This window comes from Bos indicus x Bos taurus, chromosome 9, assembly GCF_003369695.1.
Source record: "Bos indicus x Bos taurus breed Angus x Brahman F1 hybrid chromosome 9, Bos_hybrid_MaternalHap_v2.0, whole genome shotgun sequence".
Classification (NCBI taxonomy): domain Eukaryota; kingdom Metazoa; phylum Chordata; class Mammalia; order Artiodactyla; family Bovidae; genus Bos; species Bos indicus x Bos taurus.
The window spans coordinates 19,256,196-19,278,441 of NC_040084.1; the positions used below are offsets into that span (position 1 = coordinate 19,256,196).

The 22,246-nt window shown below is 37.3% G+C and overlaps 1 protein-coding gene across 2 annotated transcripts in view; it reads right to left on the reverse strand.

The window, feature by feature from the left end:
• LCA5 (LCA5, lebercilin) overlaps positions 1-22,246 on the reverse strand; it is a 58,671-nt gene that overhangs the window by 24,067 nt on the left and 12,358 nt on the right. For both annotated transcript variants that reach the window (XM_027550991.1, XM_027550990.1), the window contains exons 2-3: positions 17,589-17,969; positions 11,984-12,513 (exon numbers count right to left, since the gene is read on the reverse strand). In XM_027550991.1, the coding sequence (XP_027406792.1) occupies positions 11,984-12,513; positions 17,589-17,781 (723 nt within the window). In that variant the 5' untranslated portion in view covers positions 17,782-17,969. The remainder of the gene's footprint in view (positions 1-11,983; positions 12,514-17,588; positions 17,970-22,246) is intronic.

Consider the following 22,246-nt stretch of genomic DNA (forward strand, 5'->3'; position numbering starts at 1 on the left):
TAAGACATCGCTGAGCGAATCTCAGAACACAGAAATGAGGCTGAAGCACGTCCCGCAGCACACAGATCGCGACAGACTGCAAGAAAGGGTGAGAGGAACAGCTACGCGCTGACCGAGGGCCCTTTCCCCAGTGTAGCACCCTGCCTACAGCTCCAGGGGCAAAGGAGCGCACAGGGCTGACATCCAGCACCCCCAGCACTGGGGGTCACCTCTGGGAACTCCTGCTCTGGTTTCGCCCCATGGGAATCACAGAGCATCTGCGGGCTCAACCACTGGGAATCTGACTGTGACAGAGAAAGGGAGGAGGGGCTTCCAGCCAGCAGCACTGGGGTCCTGGAGGACAGAGCTCCTGCCTGCAGAGCACACACAGGAAACCCAACCAGCAGCTTGCTCTGCTGCAGCCCAAGTGGCTGGCACAGTCTGGCCAGGGAACTCGGGTGGGGCACAAGTCTGCCTAATTCGGGCCTTCAAATGAAGAGATCTCCCAGCCCTGCAGCCTGGTCTGCCCACATCCAACAGAGGAGCTGAGTTTTAGCCCCCCTGCCCCACCATGTGGATCATGGCGCCCAGCCCCTCCTACTAGAGAAACTGTTCAGGAAAACTGAGGAGCTGCCTGAAGTGGGCTCTCCCAGCTCTACCCAGGCAGAAGTCAGGTCACAGCCCTGTCCACCATGGAGTGTGGTCCCTGCCGGCCCCCATCTGACGGGAAGGGCTGACAAGAACACCCGGAAGCTGCACAACCCAGCAGTTCTTGAGCTGATGGGCAGGTAAGTGGCAAAACGGGTGGCCCCCAGAACAAAGTTAGTAGCACCTGTTCAGCCAGTGAACCTGGGGCACAGGCTGACTTGAGTCAAGCCCACAAAGAGCACCAGTGGCCTTGGAGATACTTAGCTGATGAGCTCGGGTCAGGAAACGAACTCACAGCCTTACTTGTTGCTGAAGACAGTGTTCAGCCTGCCTGACCAGGAAGCCTCAGCAGAGCACACCACAGGCTGTGGAGCCCACCCGACAGCCCTGCTGACAGTGGCACTTGAATGGAGAGCAAGGCCTGTGTCTCTCCCTGTCTCCAGATTCACATGTATAGAGAACAAAGTAGCGGTTACCAGTGGGGAGAGAGAAGGCAGAAGAACAATACAGGGGTAGGGGTTCACACTACTAGGTATAGAATAAGCTACAATGATATATTACTGTTCAACAAGGGAAATACAGCCAATGTTTTACAATAACTATAAATGGAGTATAACCTTTAACATTTTTGAATCACTATATTGTACACCTGTCACTTACATAATACTGTACAGCCAACTATACTTCAACTAAAAAATATATATATATATATCAAGACCGGTTCAAGAAGAAACAAAGCCTGAATAGACCAATTGCTAGTAAGGAGGCTGAATCAGCAACCAAATGCAGTGAAGCAAAGAACAGAACCCAGATGGCTTCACCAGTAACTTTGCTGAACAACAAAAACAAAATAAAAGTAGAGGAAATGCTTCCAAATTCATTTTACAAGGCCAATATCACCCTAACACTAAAGATAGAAAGTATCAGTACCAGGAAATAAAAAACTACCAATCAATATCTCTGGTGAATAGAGATGCAAAAATTCTCAATAAAATACTAGCAGATCAAAGTCAGTAGCACAGTAAAAGGATGATCATGATTAGGTAGGATTTATAGCTGGGATGCAAGGATGGCTCAATACATGTAAATCAATTAATGTAGTACACCACATTAACGGAATGAAAAAAAAAAAAAACCTCCTATCTCAATAAATGCAGGAAAAGTATGCGACAAATTCAACATTTGTTCTTGATAAAAATTCTTAACAAATTATAAGAATTATATCTCAACATAATAAAGGCCATATATGACAAGCCCACTACTAATATGATACTCAACTGTGATAGGCTGAAACTTTTTCTCTAAGATCAAGAATAAGACAGGTGCTCACTCTCACCACTCCTGTTCAATATAGCACTGAAAGTCCTTGCCAGAGCAATCAGGCAAGAAAAGAAAAGGCATCCAAATTAAAAAGGAAGAAGTAAAAACTGTCTCTGTTTGCAGATGACATGATTTTATATACAGAAAATGCCAAAGACTTCAACCAAAAAACTGTTAGCTATCACTGAATTGGGTAGAATTAGAGAACCTAACATTAAAATACAAAAATTAGTAGCATTTCTATACACTAAAAAATTATCTGAAAAAGAAAGAAAACAATCCCATTTACAACAGCATCAAAACAATAATATACTTAGCAATAAAGTTAACCAAGGAAATTAAAAAAACTTCTACTCTGAAAGATACAAGATACTAATAAAGAAATCAAAGAAGACATAAGTAAATGGAAGGTATACAGTGTTCATGGATTGGAAGAATATTGCTAAAATGTCCACACTTCCAAAGCCATCTACAGATTCAATGCAATCACTAAGATTCCAATGCTATTTTTAAAATTACCTTTTTTATTTGAAGTATATCTGATTTACAATGTTGTATTAGTTTTTGCTGTACCTAATGGCATTTTTTTAAACAAAAGCAGAAAGAAACAATCTTAAATTTTATATTGAATGGCAAAAAACCCCTATTACCCAAAGCAATCCTCAAGAAGAACAACAATAAGCAGGAGGCATCACACATTCCTGACTTCAAGCTAATACTATATAGTAATTAAAGGGGCTTCCCAGGTGGCTCAGTGGTAAAGAATCTACCAGACAATGCAGGAGCCACAAGAGACTTAGGTTCAATTCCTGGGTCAGGAAGATCCCCTAAATAAATGGCAACCTACTCCAACATTCTTGCCTGGGAAATCCCATGGACAGAGGAGGCTGGTGGGTTACAGTCCTAGTGGGTCACGAAGAGTCAGACATAACTGAGGATGCACATAATCACACAGTAATTAAAACAGTATGGCCGTGGCATAAAAACAAAGAATCAATGGAACAGTTTTGAGCCAGAAATAAATCCACACATATAAAGTCAAAACTAACATTTGACAAGGGAGTCAAAAACATTCCGTGGAGAAAACATAGCCTCTTCAACAAATGGTCCTGAGATAATTAACTAATCACATATAGAAGAATGAAACTATACCCCTATCTTATGCCTCACAAAAGTCAATCTGAAATGGATTAAAAAATGTAAGATGTGAAACCATGAAACCCTTAGAAGAAAACACTGAAAGTGAGCTCCTCAATATAGGTCTTGGCAATGACTTTTTTTGGATATGACACCTAAGCACAAGCAACAACAGATAAGTGACAGTCCATCAAACTACAAAGCTTCTGTACAGCAAAGGAAACAACCATCAAGTGAAAAGAAAACCTACAGAATGCGGAAAAAATTATTTGTACTAAGAGGTTAATATCCAAAATACATAAAGAACTCATTCAACTGGTTAACAAAAGACACAAATAACCAAAGTAAAAAATGGGCAAAAGACCTGAATAGACATTTTTCCAAAGAAAATATACGAAAGGCCAAAAGTACATGTTCAACATGACTAATCACTAGAGAAACGCAAATCAAAACCGCAATGAGTTAACACCTCATACCCATTAGAACGATGGGTAGTAGGATTGTAAACGAGTATAGCCACTATGGGATAAAGGATGGAGGATCCTCAAAAAATTAAAAATAGAACTATTATATGATACAGCAATTCTGTTTCTGGGAATATAGCTCAAGGAAATTAAAATACTAACTCAAAAAGATATGTGCATTCTCATGTTTATAGCAGCATATATTTATAATATCCAAGACATGAAAATAACCTAAGTGTCCACTGATGTCCATTATTCATCAGTGGATAAAGAAGTTGTGAGGGGTGTGTATGTGTGTGTATGTAATAATCTTTTGAAAAAGAAACTCATAGAGAAAAGAGGTCAGATTTGTGGTTACCAGTAGCGGTGGTGGACTTGGCAGGGGGCAGGGGTGGTGAGGAGAATTGGATGAAAGTAGTCAAAAGGTACAAACTTCTGCTTAAAAAGTACTAGGCATTTGATGTATACATAGGATGAGGACTAAAGGTAACATTGCTGTAGAATATATATGAAAGTTGTTTAACAGAGCAACCAGAGAGTTCTCATTACCAAAAAAAAAGTTCTTTTTTTGCTTTTTCTTTTCACTGTATCTATATGAGGTGATGGAGATTTAAACTTGTTGCAGGAATATCTTTGCAATATTTATGTCAAATCTTTATGCTGTACACATTAAACGTATACATATGTCAAACTGCACCCCAATAAAACCGGAAAAACAGAAAATAAAAGTGAGGCAGATTTAATATATGTGTATGTGAGTGTACACACATATATATATTACACATATATCCACAAGGATATGTAAAGAGCACCAAAATACATTTTCAGTGAAAAAAACATGAAGCAATGTGTATGGTACACCTTCACTTGTAGTTAGAGAGTAAAAAATATACACATATATAACCATGTGCATTACTTCTTGGGAAGAGGGTTACAAAGGATAGCATAGCATTACACACCTCTCTGTATTATTTGAACTTTCAGGCCTTTTTTAGTGCTTCTATTATTTTTTCAGTAGACAGTTATGATTTTAAATATTAACTTGAAATTCCTATAATAATTGTTCTATCTAAATGGGCAGTTTTAAGAACACTACAAAATTTACTTTCTGCAATGGTTTAAACTTTGCGCTTCAATCACAGATCCTATAATTTCATTGTAAATCTTTGTCTACCAAAAATGATAAAAAAAAAAAAGAAACTTGTAAATAACAAAATCTAGCCAATTTCTTAAATTATTCTGCAATAAAAAATTAACAGGATCTCAATAAATATTTATTTTACAATAAATAAATTGTAATAAATCAGTTCCTTTTTTCAACATCAGAAATGTTTCATTTCTGCAACATTCAGTAATAGACATAAGGATAATTTTTTAAATAAATATGGTTTACCATATTAAAACCTTTTGACACATGAAAAGTTTAAAAATATTATTTAGACTCATCAGCTTTCAGACCTGAGAGTGGCCTCAGAATCATTTAATTCCACAAATGAAGCAACCGAAGTCTGAGCATTAAGAGGGCTCACAGCAACAGAGCAGGGAAGAATCGAGCTGAACTCCTGGTTTGACTTCTATTACTCTGTCTTAGTTAACTTAATTCTTTTATTAAGACACAAAGCAGGTAGGTGAGGCAAACATGCCTTCTGGATTTGAGTTTCAGGGCGTGGGGGTGGGGAATGGGGAAGTAAAAGAGCAGAAAAACATTTAGAGCAGAGACCTAAATGGCAGGGAAAGATTCAGAAAAAGGAATCTACCTGGCCAACATTGCACAGCTCAGTTCTCATTCTGAATAAACTAGGAAGGGTAGGGAAGACAAGGCTGAATCAATTCTTTCTTCTGAAACGGATTTCCAGTGGAGGATGATATTATTATTTTATCAACAAGAAACAAATACCTACTTGAAGGCAGCTTTCGGGTGAAAGGAATCTGAATGCCAGTTTCTTGTAAGAAAAACTAACAGAAGAGAAAGAAGTCTATTCAAACTTTCTTTGAGAGTGCTATGATATTCAGGCTACTCAAATCATTTCCCCAAATCTTTAGAAATTTCTTAAAAGGGAGAGAAAGCCTACTTAATAGTTTGATTATATTTTTCTGACAAGGTTATTCACTCTATGCCAATTTAATCTTAAAACAGAGCTGGATTTTTTAATGTATTAAAAATGTGTGCCCTACAGTTTACTGGAGTACTTGTAATAATTATGTACATGCTATTAACACTTATGATCTTTTCATAAAGCTTAGTAGATAATTTCCCATTTAGTGACTAAGGATACTTACAATAGCTAGCAACTCTTGGTATCTGCTTTATGACAGAGTTGATCGTGGCTCTGACTCATCTCTACCACATCCTTAGATCAGGAAAGCAACCTCCACTGTAAGTCTTTCTTACAAGGGATGGGAGAGAACTGGTGTCTTCAGCCCCTACTGGAGACCAGTTCCAGGTCCAGTGAACAACAGTGCAGTTGGGCAGTCATTAATAGAAACTGCAAACTGGGGAAACTGCTAATGAAGCTGATAACAATGAACCACTGATATTCAGTCAGTGATTCTCAAAGAGTGGTTCAGGGACCCTAAAGATCTGAGACACTTTCAGGAGTCTGCAAGGTCAGAACTACTTTATGATACAATATTGCTTGCTATTTTCACTCACCATCATGAATGTATCATAACGAATGAAACGTCAACATTTATTGCTTAATGCAACAAATGAACATTTTCCAAATGAGTAATGTATGGTAATACAAAATCATTCATGGATAAAACATTCATTCAAAGTAGAAGACCAAGGGATTTTAATGCAATAGAGTATGAAAAGTTCTTTGATATGATTTTAGATTCCACATTGCAACAAACCTTTGAGAATACCACTTACCAAGTTTTAAAATAGTATAAAAGAATATCCAGTTAATCTGAAAAGCTTTTAAATATTCTTCTATTTTCTAACTCCTATAGACATCTGTATGAGGCTGAATTTTCTTGTATTTATCAACCACAACAACATATCGAAGCAGACTGAATGTGGAAGCAGCTATGAGGACCCAGCTGTCCTCTATTAAGCCTAATACTGAAGAAATTTGTGAACATATAAAATGATGCCACTCTTGACCCAATTTATTTTGTTTTAGAGAATAGATGTTTTTCATTAAAAGATTTTATGATACCATGTAGTAGGTTTTTATTAATTTTAAATAAATTAAGAAACATTTTAAAATGTTCTCAATTTTAATTTCTAATATGGTAAATATCAATAGATATACCCACATAAACAAAACTCCTGTGGTATTGGGGGGTGTGAAATAATTTTTAAGAGTATAAAAGGGTCTTCAAAACAAAAACTTTGAGAATTGCTGCATTATATAACTATTAATATTTTACTGCCATAAATGTTAGCACCTTAACAGTTTTTTTTTTTTTTTTTTGCAGCTTTTTACAGTTTGTTGCAGTTTTATTTAAATGTTAATAATTTGATATACCTATTAATATGAAAATAAATATATTTAAATGGGGCTGATACTTTGACAGGACTCTATTCAACAATCTTACTGAAGTAAAAGCCAAAATGAAGGTATAAAGCCAACTGTAAATAAAGAAATAAACATGCAGCCTGATTTAGCTGTCTGCCCTTTTGGACAGAGTTCAAATTTAACCAATTTTAAATTTAACAAATTTAACCCTGTCAAGCAGCTCTTTATCCCAAGTATACATATGGCCGAGGACCCAGCAGACCACATCACACAAGGTTGGCAAGAAGCAACTCCCATGGGTGACTGTCCCGACTCATACTTTTTTTGGTTCTATCTAACCATCTATCTACTTCTAAGCCACTGTACTCTTAAGTTACTTAAGACTATGCTCTATACTTAGACTATGCATTCTGTCACTTTCATCAACTAACAAAATAAACCTGAAAACAACCTATAGAGGGTGCAGAGATAAGTTTTTCACAGCTCAACTATTTAGAGGTAACCTTGAAGAATGCTTTCTTTTTCCTCACCTAAAAAGAAAATACAACACAAGGGGAATAAGAATTGTGGCTTAAAATCCCTTCCGGGATGAGGCAATCTACAAACAGATAAACAAATCTGCCTGTCACAAGTTCCAGTTTAAGGACTCTTAAAATACTGTGTGTTAGTAGCTCAGTTATTTCTGATTCTTTGAGACTCCATGGACTGTGTAGCCTGCCAGGCTCCTCTGTCCTTGGAACTCTCCAGGTAAGAATACTGGAGTGGGTTGCCATTTCCTGCCAGAGGACCTTCGAGACCCAGAGATTGAACCCAGATTTCCTGCATTGCAGGCAGATGCTTTACCATCTGAGCTACTAGGCTACACCAAACAAAACCAAAAAAACACCAGTCATCCTTAGCAGAGAATAGCATAAAACTTAAAGTCAGCACTACAAGGATTTTACTGCAATTTCAAGGGACGCTCAGGACTTTCTCTGATTTTAGTTCATTTGCAAAATGAAACACAATAGTTCTTAGACTCCTCCCTTACCCTTACAGTCAGTGGTACTGAGGTGGGAAGAAAAAAGATTAAGTAAAATCTGAAAAACTGAATGAGGCATGAAACAAAAAAAACCGAACAACTACCTGGTAAAGAATCCGCCTGCAGTGCGGGAGACCCCAGTTCCATTCCTGGGTTGGGAAGATCCCCTGGAGAAGGGAAAGGCTACCCACTCCAGTATTCTGGCCTAGAGAATTCCATGGACTGTATAGACCATGGGATCGCAAAGAGTTGGACATGACTGAGCAACTGTCACTTTAAAAACAAAGCATAAGATGAGCAGAATCACTCTACCATAATCACATATATAAGGTTTATGATGTAGTCTATAATGAAAAGAATGTGGTGTCAGCAGAGGAAAAGACATATACATCAGAAGAAGAGACTAAAGAATCCAGAAATAGACCCACAAAAATATGCCCAACTGATTTTGGACAAAGGTGCCAAATTCAGTGAAGGAAGAATAGCCTTTTCAACGAATGGTACTAGAACAACTAGGTACTACATAGGCAGGGAAAAAAAATAGAAATGCATTTCAACCTAAACCTCACAACTTACATAAAAATCAGCTCAACATGAATCATGAACTTTAAAGTAAAACATAAAACTGTAAAGTTTGGCAATAAAATATAGTAGAAAATCTTTAGGTCTACAGGCAAAGGCTGACAGGGATAGACAAAGAATTCTTAGACCTGACCCCAAAAAGATAATCCATGAAAGAAAAATCTGACAAATTGGACCACATCAAATTTTAAAAACTCTCTGACTCTGTAAGAGGATGAAAAGACAAGCTACACAGTGAGAAAATATTTGCAAACCATGTATCTGACGAAGAACCTGTATCTATTATATATAAAGAACTATCGAAAATCAACAGTAAAAGAACAATTAGAAATATAGGCAAAAAACAAGCAAATGAACAGGATCTACTAATGGCAAATAAGCATTTAAAAAGATGTTCAACATCATAAGCCATTAGGAATAATATTAACACTAAGAGATATCGCTACATACCTATAGGAACGGCTAGAATTTTAAAAAGTGGTAACATCAAATGCTGACAAGGATGTGGAGAAAGTGAATCACTTATGCATTGCTGGTAAAAATGTAAAATGGTACTACTACTTTACAAAAGAAAATGGCAGTTTCTTACAAAACCAAATGTGCTTATCGAACAATTCATCAAGTGAACTTTCATTCATATAACCCAGAGAAATGAAAACTAATGTTCACACAAAAACCTGTTCCTGAATGGCCATAGACCCAAGGACTGTAGCCTGCCAGGCTCCTCTGTCCATGGACTTCTCCAGGCAAGAATACTGAATTGGGTTGCCATTCTCTTCTCACGGAAATGTCTTGAGACATCTCAGGTCTCCTGAATTGCAGGCAGATTCTTTACTGTCTGAGCCACCAGAGAAGCCAGCAGCTTCATTAGTTAATAACTAAAACTTGAAACAACCCAAATTTCCTTCAACAGGATATACCATAACACTCTTGATATCCATGTCATGGACTACTACTTGGGAATAAAAAAGGAACGAACTATTGATACATGCAACAGCTCTGATGGAGCTCAAGAGAAAAAATAAATCTGCCAACCTTGAAAGATTAAATACTAGAAGATTCTGTTTATATTACATTCTTTAAAAAATTATAGAAATGGTGAACAGATCAGTGGATGCCACAGATTCAATCCCCGGGTTAGGAAGATTCCTTGGAGAAGGAAATGACAACCGATTCCAATATTCTTATCTGGGATAATCCCATGGACAGAGAAGCCTGGTGCACTACAGTCCATGGAGTTGCAAAAGTGACCAAACAACAACATATTATAGTCTATTTATGCTATATGTTACCACTGGGGAAAATGGATGGAGGGACTATGTGATCTAATTTTTTTAAATACATGTAAATCTACAATTAACACCAATTTCTTTTTTTCTTATTCCAGTAAGAAAAACCTAAGTACTGAGAACACTATACAGTAAGTATTTCAAAGACCTGAAGCTTCCCTGAGGGCTCAGCGGGTAAAGAATCTGCCTGCAAGGCAGGAGACACAGGAGATGTGGGTTCAATCCCTTTTGGTCAGGAAGATCCCGTGGAGGAGGAAATGGCAACCCACTCCAGGATTCTTGCCTGGAGAATCCCATGGTCGGAAGACCTTGGAGGGCTACAGAGCATGGGGTCACCAAGAGTCGGACGTGACTGACTGACTAATACTTTCACACTTATCACAGATGACTGATTTTCATGCCCTCAAGTGGGTAGCCACATAATTCAACTCCATCTACAACACAGAATCCACAGATTTGTTCAAGTTTTCCTTTCTTCCTTCTCTTTCTTTCCTCCTCTATCATTCCAACAACCCCCTTCATAACAGGCTATAAGACAGAACTGCAGTATACGTGTGTGGGGTGTGTGCGTACATGCGTGTGCACTACAATTCCATGTTCTCTCTAGTTTTACAGAAATACACACTGAGGTGTGGGTTGTTTTTAACCATACTTAATAATCAACCTTCTGCGCTCTTGGTTCCTAATTTTAAAATACATATGGTCACATTTTGTACTTCCCTTTAAAAATAAACATCAGCTATTCATGACAATAGTTGCTTCTATCCCCTACCCTCACCCCACTACATAGGTAGGTAAATGGTCCTACAAAGTAAGTTTTCATATGTTTGCTCTGCAGTTTGACTTGATCACTGGTGGAACCTATGCAATAAGATATCTTCTGTATACTGAAGCAAAAGTTAATGGTTGCTAATTTTTGAGAATAAGCTAAGTTCTTTTTCTGGCCACTGATATATACTCTATTTAATAAGCCACTCTCTTTGGGCAGGGCATTGGTATATAGAGTCTGGTATAGTACATAGACTAAGAAGTACTATGTATATACCAGGTACTAAAAACATCTAATTAATACATTGCAGAGAAGCTAGTTTATAGTTCTGACTCTCTCTTGTTCAAAGAATTCTTACAGCAAACATTATTCTCATACTTTTTCCCAACCTTTACTTTCTAAACAGATTTTATATATATATACACACACACCAGGTAGCATCTAATATATGTTCTCCATATAACAGTCATGGGGTAGTACTCTTTTCCTTTAATTTCAAGAAAAAAAATTTTTTGTAAGATCTGCTATATTCTCAGACTATTAACTCAGCATCATTCCACCCACTTTTCACATCAAGTCTTACTTGAGGGAGTAGAAGCACACCCTGCCCCAAAATATATCTTTCACAAATGTTCAAAGAAATAAAAACAGAAGTTATTCATGTGGCATTTCTTACACAATGGCCCCAAATGTCAGTTTTATATACTATAGCTCTTATAGTCGGAGAAGGCAATGGCACCCCACTCTAGTACTCTTGCTTGGAAAATCCCATGGACGGAGGAGCCTGTTAGGCTGCAGTCCATGGGGTCGCTAAGAGTCGGACACGACTGAGCGACTTCCCTTTCACTTTTCACTTTCATGCATTGGAGAAGGAAATGGCAACCCACTCCAGTGTTCTTGCCTGGAGAATCCCAGAGACGGGGGAGCCTGGTGGGCTACTGTCTATGGGGTCGCACAGAGTTGGAAACAACTTAAGTGACTTAGCATAGCTCTTATAGTATCATTTTCAATTTTAAAGAAATAATCACATAATCAAACAGTGTATTTCCCCCAAATAGCTAAGATTTTGGGAATTAAACATCTATTATCATGTGGCCCGTTAATGTATACAATCTTTCACATCTTGCTCTTAAAAATAAAATCTTAAATTTTTCCTAATCTCTTACTCAGAAAGATACTTTAAAAAAAAAATCAGATTTAATTTCCAAGCAAATGCTGAACTGCAATAAGCAGTCTTAAAAGTGCACATCAAATGCCCAATGAAAAATAACACAAAACAGCACAATTAGAAACTGTGGGAATTTTACCTTAATTCTTCTCTCTGTGTCATCTAATTTTAACTCTGCAGAAGCAAGTTTCTTTGCTAAATCAACTCGTTCAGGTAGGTGTTTAGCTTCAGAGATCTTTTTCAGTTTCTGTAAGGAAATTTTGGTCTTAAGTAGTTCACCTTCTGTCTCTTTAGCCCTTTTTTCATTTGCCCGGTCTTTCTCTTGAGATTTTCTTAAGCGGTCTTTGAGTGCTGTAATTTCATTGTTATGACGAGCAATAAGTTGTGAGATTTCGTTTTCTGTGTCCTCAAATTTATTCAGGGCTTTTTCTTGCCTGTACTGAAGCCTTTTCAAAGCCTTATTTTCTTTTAGCAGCTCGGCTAACTTGACCTGGAGTTCAGTTACTTCATTCTGCAATTCGTTGATTTTTAGCAGTCTTGCAGAAAGAACCTGTTTTGTAACAAGATCAGGATCTTTCGGAAATGGCTGCCTACTGAGGCTCTGGGAGCGAAATCCTGCTCGGACTCCCTTTCTGTTTGGAGGACACTTAGGGCTTGGTTTCCTAGGGGCTGAAAAAGAAACAGTAATAACGTAAAGTGAAAGCTGTATCAGATATAGAATTATTGACTTATCCTAACACAAGTGACTCCATAACATTCTTTAGTCATTTTGTTTCCTTTAAGGAAACATTTTTTAAAACTTTTTTTAAATGATTTTACAATATTTAAATATTTGGTTTTACTTAGAGCTTTTAATACATTGTTTTTATTAAGAAATGTTTGAAATCTTTTAAGACAGTTCAAGAAACATATTCTGATCCAGCAAAACAATATCTCATGGTTTACAAGGAATTATTTTACACTGTTTTAAAAGATGGCAACACCAGGCTCCACCATTTTTACCTCTGCAGATAAGATGGTCACCGTCAGCATTAGCATGGTGCCTAATAAATACAAAATGTCATGATAATCAAGTCATCTGTGCCAAGATATTTGGGATTATAATTTGAAATGATGGTTTTTTTAAATTAATTAGATTAATTAATTAATCTCATTAATTAATGATGGTTTTTAAAATTAATTAGAAATCTTTGTTTCTGGAAAGATGATGACAACATGACAGAACATTTGAGACTTGGAGTTACCACTTCACTGGTCCTTGGGCAATTCAACTTAAACCCTTTCCAGGTCTATTTTTCCTTTTGTTGTGAGGATTAACTGAAGTATGCGTATAAGACAAAAATTCTCCAAAAATACTCTCGTCAGTATTAAGAACTTAATCCCATGTATCAGTGATTGAAAATGGAAAACACTTTAGCAGTACAGATGTGATTCTAAACGCTTTCTCAGAGGCTTTCTTTTGTGTGATGTTCAAATCAAAAACATCTGGCATAATTTAAGAACAAGATAAATGACTCCAGCCTAAAAAAATAAAAGCACACGAAATCTTTAAAGTGTACATATCACATTTCACAAAAATTTTGAATATTATTTACTCAAAGTTCATTAAACCTTGGCCTCAATATACAGAGCACCTGCCCTTTAAAAGAGGCATCTGGAAGTTTGCCATAGTGGAGAACAGCAAACTTTAATCTCCAAGGTGACTGCATTTTTTCTAGAAGGAAACGCATTCCAGAGGGGAAAAAATGAAGAAAAACTAGAAAATCCAATCTTTCCCTACCTACTTCACGAGCCATGGATTTTATTATGTAAACAGGTAAAGAAAAACATGTTTACAATTTAACATTATAAAGTTTCATTTAAAGAGACAGAAATTTTGTGAGGGTATATTAAATGTGTACTGATTTGGGATTACAGCTCTATACATGCCTGAATATTTGAAAGGAAGTAGTAATAAAAAGAAATGAAGGAAAGCCTATTAGTAACTTTGAAACTATGCTATCCAATATAGTAGTCACTAGCCACATGTAGTGGAGAAGGCAATGGCACCCCACTCCAGTACTCTTGCCCGGAAAATCCCATGGGTGGAGGAGCCTAGTGGGGTCCTCCATGGGGTCACTAAGAGTCAGACACAACTGAACTACTTCACTTTCACTTTTCACTTTCATGCATTGGAGAAAGAAATGGCAACCCACTACAGTGTTCTTGCCTGGAGAATCCCAGGGATGCGGGAGCCTGATGGGTTGCTGTCTATGGGGTCGCAGAGAGTCAGTCGGACACGACCGAAGCAACTTAGCAGCAGCAGCAGCCACATGTGGCTACTGAAAACTGAAATGTGGGTGATCCAAATTGAGTCCATAACTGAAATACACACAAGGTTTCAAACACCTAATTCAAAGAAAAAAAAAGGAATGCAGAATATTCCACACACTATGTTTTATACTAACTATATATATTTAGAAATGATAATATTTTGGATATTCTGGGTTAAATAAAAATTATTAAAATTAATTCTACCTTTCTACCTGTTTTTCTTTTTAAATGTGGCAATAAAAAATTGTATGTGTGGCTTGCATTTGTGATTTGCATAATACTTCCATTGGAGAAACTGCTCCAATTTTAAATTGGAGTATCTATCATTTCAGTTTTCTTTCTTTCCCAACATACTGAGTGAACAGAGTTTTAGTGTCTATGTGCTATTACAGAGTATGTATTCAGCTCTTGGAATGACAGAAACTTTATACATAAAAATGGCTGTACATAAGAATAAATGTTAATCATCCCAAATCTGATTTTTATGTATAAAATTATATTGCTCAGCAAATAAGGTTTTATGCACATGGAAACTTAATTTGAGAAGTGAAAGCCTAGATTTCCCAGGGACGGGGCAGCCTGGTGGGCTGCCGTCTATGGGGTCGCACAGAGTCGGACACAACTGAATCGACTTAGCAGCAGAAGCAGATATTATACGAATCAGGTTACAAATTCTCCACTAATATCTTATTCTATGATATAGCCAGACAAAAAGGGCTTCTGCCACCAACATTTGACATCCTAAAAATCTGAACATTGTTTTCTACTATATTCTATTAACCAGAACTCAAAAAATATCTCTCACCTTTCATCTATCTCTTTCATTTTCAAAACGATCAAGATGAAATACAGGGCTAGTAACACTCAGAAGAAAGATAACTGACTGTTGTATATATCATTCTTCATCTCCCCCTTATTAAGTTACCACCAAAAAGAGGGCGGACAAATACTGTTTTCCTTCCATTAGGTGTTAAAATTATAGTATGACTCATTAAAAAAACATGTAACAAAGATAAACTATGCATCTACCAAAAACTTAGTACGTTTATATTACTGATAAAATGAGAAATAGAATATGTACATAATATGCAATATATACATATGTATAACCTAAATTATTATTAAATTGTATTATATATGTAACTCCTGATAGAGCACAAATTTTATTTCCAAAATAATAAAATAAGCTGAAAATATAAAAGGAAGAAGGAAGACTATGTTACCAAATGTGAAATTCTGCAAATTCAAGTGTTCAAGATGCTTTTTAAATCACATTTGGTTTTTCCTTAGTTTAGTCTGAAGTGAAGTCGCTCAGTTGTGTCTGACTCTTTGCGACCCCATGGACTGAAGCCTGTGAGGCTCCTCCGTCCATGGACTTCTCCAGGCAAGAGTACTGTAGCAGGTTGCCATGCCCTTATCCAGGGGATCTTCCCGACCCAGGGATTGAACCCGGGTCTCCCGCATTGCAAGCAGACACTTTTACCGTCTGAGCCACCAGGAAAAACTCAGTTTAGTCTACACACTGATAATTGCCAACTTAAGCCAAAAGAAATCAGTGTTTAAGGATGTTATCAGTTTGGCCCTGTTGGCTTGCACTAAAGTAGACATATTACCACAGACTTTAATTGAAAAGACAATGCAAACCAGAAAACAGTACAAGTCAGGTTGAAATTTTTCTGGGTGATACTCAAAATGTTTCTCACAGCTTTTTCTCAATTATCTTCTTAAATAAAACTGCTTCTAGGTAAGGAGTGAAAAATTAAAGTATTCCTACCAATAATTCCCAAGGTATGTGAATGATTTCTTGGGAATAAACAGTCATTTTCTAAGATTCAACCCTAAGGTCTGTTTATTCTTAATTATGCAGCAAAAGTTTAATATCAGATCATGCTCTCAACCACAAAATCAAAACAAGAAAATGACACAGACAGATTTGGAGGAAGAGACTATGAAACCTGCAGCACTGTACTTGTAGCAAAAATAAACAAACAAAAACATACCAGCAAAAAGCATATAGAAAAAAAAAAAAGAAAAAAACTCATTAAAGTTTTTAAAAGTTGTTGTTAAAAGTTGTTAAAAGTGTCAACGTCTCTGGGAAGCCTGATCAAGGATTCACCGAAAAGGTTGCTTTCAAAAGGAACACACATTCTTTGCAGATTTTAAAGAGGCAAATGTTACTTTTCAAAGTAAAAATTTATAAAGGCAAATGTAATCAAACCCCTGCTTCGAACTTTTCAATAGCTAACTATCCCCCCCACAGAAACAGTCACTATCTTAACACATTCTAGGCATTTCATGACCTCACCTGTTTTCCTTTTCAGCTTACATACTACATCCTGCCTTGCAATCTTACCACTCTAAGCTACTAATCGGGCACGACTGAGCGACTTCACTTTCACTTTTCACTTTCATGCACTGGAGAAGGAAATGGCAACCCACTCCAGTGTTCTTGCCTGGAGAATCCCAGGGGCGGGGGAGCCTGGTGGGCTGCCGTCTATGGGGTTCCACAGAGTCGGACACGACTGAAGCGACTTAGCAGCAGCAGCAGCAGCAAGCTACTAATGTGATGGCTGTATTGTATCTATTAACCGATACTATAAAACCTCATTTTACTGCTGGGAAAGACCCAAGGCAAAAGGAGAAGGGGGTGGCAGAGGATGAGATGATTACACAGCATCGCCAACGCAATGGACATGAATCTAAGCAAACACTGGGAGATAGTGAAGGACAGAGAAGCCTGGCGTGCTGTAGTCCATGGGGTTGCAAAGAGTCGGACACGACTCAGCGACTGAATAACAACAAATAAAACCTCATTTCCCTTAGCTTACCTATGATGTACTAGCGGTCCTTACATATTTTGTTACTAAGTACATACAGATTTTCTTGACTAGGGATTTATTAAGATGAAGAGATTTCCACAACATTATGCAGTCAAATATGTATTAATACCTAGCTCCAGCCTAATAACATTCTAACAAGAAAAATTATTTCTAAAGATTTATGCTGTTCCATTATAACACCATTTAATAGAAAACAGACTGGTGGTCCCAAATTTCATTTCTAAGCTGAGTTTGAACTTTTTCAGTAAGTAGAAGTAATTTTACCCAATCTATAAAAATGTCCCTTAACCACTTTATATCCATGCTTTTCACAACTTTCTGAAAATAAAGAAAGGTACAAATGTTTTGTGATTTTTTTCCCGCCTTTACAAACCCCAAGACAATCATTTATTCAGGAACAAGCGAAAACAAAAATGAGAAACCTCAGTTAGAGTTCTTTCTTCTGGATACAGTATGGCTGTGAATGTAACAAAGGATAGTACACTGTAAACAACATTTATAAAAATATATCCTATTCTCATTCACACAGGTTTCCTTAAGCACTCAGAATGAATATTCTAGGTCTACTGGAGTCTTTTAAAGGATGCTTACCGTGATGATGCACTTGGCTATCTGAAGCTTGTTTTTTATCATGTTTTCCCTTAATACTTGCAGGTGGGGAGGGATGCACCAGCGACGACCGGCCAGATGACTGTGGAGTAGTTCCAAAATCAGATGAACAGTAATGGCTTCTGCTTGTCTTACCTTCTCGATCAGTAGCTGGACTTCTGTCTCTTTCCCCCATGGCTTTGCAAAATAGTCTCTAGTCACATCATTTCACAGACTCTTCTCAGAAAACTCCACAACAAGCCTGAAGAGCAATTTCTGAGTCTTCAGATCCTGGGGATAATATTCAGGTCTGTACTATCTGTTTTCTCTATGTATCTTTAGTCCACAATTCACAATAGCAACCAGAAGATCGGCTTTTTTCCTCTACAATTAAGGAAGAGGGAGGGAAACTCATCATATTTCATGAAATAGATTTCAAGAGTTAATTACAATGAAAGATACCAAAAGCAAAATAACATACTGCTTAGAATTTAAAAAGAGGCCATAATTTAAATCATCTGTATTTTCATACATAGTTGTCTACAGCACTTGGAGAAAAGAGAGACTGTCATAGACTAGACAGAGAACATCTAGAGTACCTGACATACACTTGCTTCTGAAGAAATGATAACTGAATCTGACTTCCTTGAATCTTAAGATTTATAACAAACACAAATGCTAGGTGAATAATAAAGTCACCAGTTTTTGGTTTTGGTGGTGGGGGTGGGGAGAAATGTGGTAAAGAACAAGCCTGCTAACAAAAATAAGAAAAATATCTAAGACTGACTGCATAAAAATGTAAAACTGAACCATGAGAAAAATTAATCAAATTAAAGCACTTGAAGAAAAATATTTGCAACATGACAGAAAAATCATGACCATCCTTAACAATCAATAAATACCTCATATCACGCCACAAGAAAGATAGGAGGTCAAAAGATAAATGGGCAAATACATGTTAAGACCCACAGCAGGCAATACAAAAATAGGCACAAAAAATATTCAAATTCATGCATCATTTTTAAATCTATCAAATTTCCAAAGATTCCTCAAAATAACACTCACTGCTTCCAAACTGAGTATCAAGACAAGACTGGGGAAAAAAAGCTGGCAAAATAGGTTAAAACTTTAATTATGCTTTTAACCTTTGATCCAATAATTCTACTCCTGGATACCAAGAAAATTACCCTAAAAACAGGAGGAAAGTTATGCATAAATGTTGACTGTGGCACAATTAAAAAGAAAAAAAGTAACCTAAATGTCTAACCATTGCAAAATAAAAAATTAAGAAAAGTATTGAAAAAATCAATACAGCATAATATTATGCAGATGTCAAAAATGTTTACAAAAAGTTTAACAAGGAAGATGCTTATACTATTATGGTAAAGGAAAAATTCAAAGTGTTGTATACAATATGATCTCCACTACAGTCATTGAAAAATGCTGAGTACTCTTTTTTACTGAGCTCAGGAACTGGGGGGAAAACACACACACACACACACCTGCAAAAACCAAGGTATACATGTACACAAAAATAATTTCTGTCTGGGCAACACGAATTTTAGGTAAGTTAGTCTGTTTAACAGAGTTTAATTTTCTAGTAAAATGAAACCAGATTACTTTTATAATCAGAACAACTGTTCTTAATATTTAGAAGAAACAAAGTCCACTGAGGAAATTAGTGTTAAAAGAATACTGGGCCTGGTCATAAATGAAAGAGACATACACAAGGCAGCATTACTGCCGTTCACTGCGGCACTGCAGTGGGAAAGGACCACGTCCATCCCGATGACCATCAGCAGGGAACCGGCTACCCACACTGGACACCCCCACACATCGAAGTACCGTGCTGCTAAGTCACTCCAGTCGTGTCCGACTCTGTGATCCCATAGATGGCAGCCCACCAGGCTCCCCCGTCCCTGGGATTCTCCAGGCAAGAATACTGGAGTGGGTTGCCACTTCCTTCTCCAAAGTACTGTGCTACCAAGCTCTTAAGGCAATGAGGACTACTTCTGCATAATCTCTGCAGTCTGCAGTGATCGCCAAGAGACACTAAGAAAAGGAAGAGGGAAAAAGGCATGCGTAGTATGCTACCACTTATTGAAGGAGGGTTATAAATTCATATCTATAACTTGCATATTTTTAAAAAGTAGAGGAATAAACTATACAGTTCATGAAAACACAATGGGTTCTCCATGGCAGGGGTGTCCAACAGAACTATGAGCAAGACTGGAAATATTCTTAGAGAAGAGACTGGTGGTTGCCAAGGGGGAAAGAGCTGGGAGAAGAATGGAGTGGGAGGTTGGGGTTAGCGGATGTAAGCTTTTATATATAGAATGGATACTGCACAGCACAAAGAACTACATTCAGTATCCTATGATAAACCATAATGGAAAAAGAAGGTATGTATTAAAAAAAAAAAAAAAACAAGGTATGTATATGTATAATGGAGTCACTTTGCTGTACAGCAGTAATTAGCACAGCACTGTACATCAACCATACTTCAATTTTAGAATACAGAAATGTTTTAAAATCAGTTCAGTATGATAGCTAGCCGCATGCAGCTACTGAACACTGAAATGTGCTAAGAGTGAATGAGGAACTAATTTTTAATTATGTTGAACTTTAACTGTTAAAAGCCAAATGCACTGGTGGTTAGCTGACTGGACGATACAGCTGCAGAGGAAGGGAGGAAGCTGAGCTGAGGGACAGGGATAGGAGTTACACTTCTTTACCTTAACTTCTGTAGACTCAATGCTGGAAATCATACTTTGTGGAAATTAGGTTTTTAAAAAGCATTTCCTATGAATCAAAAGAAAATCTAACTGAAGGTGGCTCAGACAGTAAAGAATCCAACTGCAATACAGGATTCCCAGGTTCAATCCCTAGGTGGGTAAGATGCCCTGGAGAAGGAAATGGCAACCCACTCCAGGATTCTTGACTGGAGAATCCCATGGACAGAGGAGCCTGGCGGCTACAGTCCATGGGATCACAAAGAGTCAGACCCAACAAAGCAACTTTCAATGAGCAACTCACACTTTCACTTTCATATATACAGTTGGCGGCAAAGCTACACACATTAACCAGTACTAACAACTTTAAAGAACACAATCCCTAGGAAGATGATCCTACTGACAAAAGAGGTCCAAAATTTTTCTAAAAACAATTTTCAATAATTGCATTGCTGGTATTATTCTGCTGCTGCTGCTGCTGCTAAGTCGCTTCAGTCGTGTCCGACTCTGTGTGACCCCATAGATGGCAGCCCACCAGGCTCCCCATCCCTGGGATTCTCCAGGCAAGAACACTGGAGTGGGTTGCCATTTCCTTCTCCAGTGCATGAAAGTGAAAAGTGAAAGTGAAGTCGCTCAGTCATGTCTGACTCTTAGCGACCCCATGGACTGCAGCCCACCAGGCTCCTCCATCCATGGGATTCTCCAGGCAAGAGTACTGGAGTGGGGTGCCATCCTACAATCTAGAAATGTGGTCATACTAGAGAGCAAGAAAGCTATGAAACACTGTCAGAAGGGTTCAGGACAGTGCTCCAGGAAGCTCTGACCAGTCAAGGATGGGACAATTGCATCTTCAATAAGAACTGTATCAGCAAAGGATTAAAACACATAGAACATGTTTAAATTCATGAGGTCATATGTTATTTTAAAAAACTAATGAGTTACCCCTGAAAGATACTAAGGAATCAACTCATTCATCTGAAAATTGATACATGAAGAGGAAAAAAATCCAACATGTATCCTGTCTACACTGTTACAAGCTGTATCTTAGAACAACAAAATAGTAGATAAGAGGAAGTATTTCTTTACAGAATTACTCTAGTTAGTAAATTAAAAAGGGGATTATTCGAATGACAGAATTAGAGCATTGTCATTTTGCAGTTACTAACGAAATAATGAAACTAGATCATGCTCACTAATGGCTAACACCACAGAAAATTATCAGACAGTGTGCCTCCAGAGGAGACGCAACAATTCCACTGAGGTAATCGATTCCTTCTACAAGAAAAATAAAATCTGATTTTGATCAAGCTTCTAAACTGAAATGACAATTTATAGAAAATTCAGGGGACAGAGGTACAAGGAAGCAATTAGCAAAATCTACTCTGTGGCCAATTCTGTAGGACCAACTGGCTTCTTTAACATAAATTGCAAGCAGAAAAGGAAGAGATAGGAAAAGGTATCTATATATTTTAAAAGCCTCAGGAAAACAAACAACTGCCATCTATGAGCCTTGTTTCAATCCTAATTCAAACAAATTCTGCAAAATTATAAAACTGAGAAAATTAAAACACTGACTAGATATTTAATGACATTAAGGAACTGCTATTGCTTTAGGTAAGATCATGATATTATGGTTTTTTTTTTAAAGAGTCCTTATATTTCAAGGTAGATGTTGAGATATTTATAGATAAAATTAAATAATGCCTGGAGTTTACTTCAAAATAATCCACGGGGAAGGAGGTAAAAGTATATATTAAATAAGACTGGCCATGAGTTAGTAAAACAATGTAAAAACTGTGACACCTGCGGCTTCATTACTCTAATATCACTGCTTTTGTATTTGTTTGAAATTTTCCTTAGTAAAAAAATATTTTTAAAAAATCAAGCAAACTAGAACTTAGGTTTTATTGCCTAGCAATCTCACTCTCT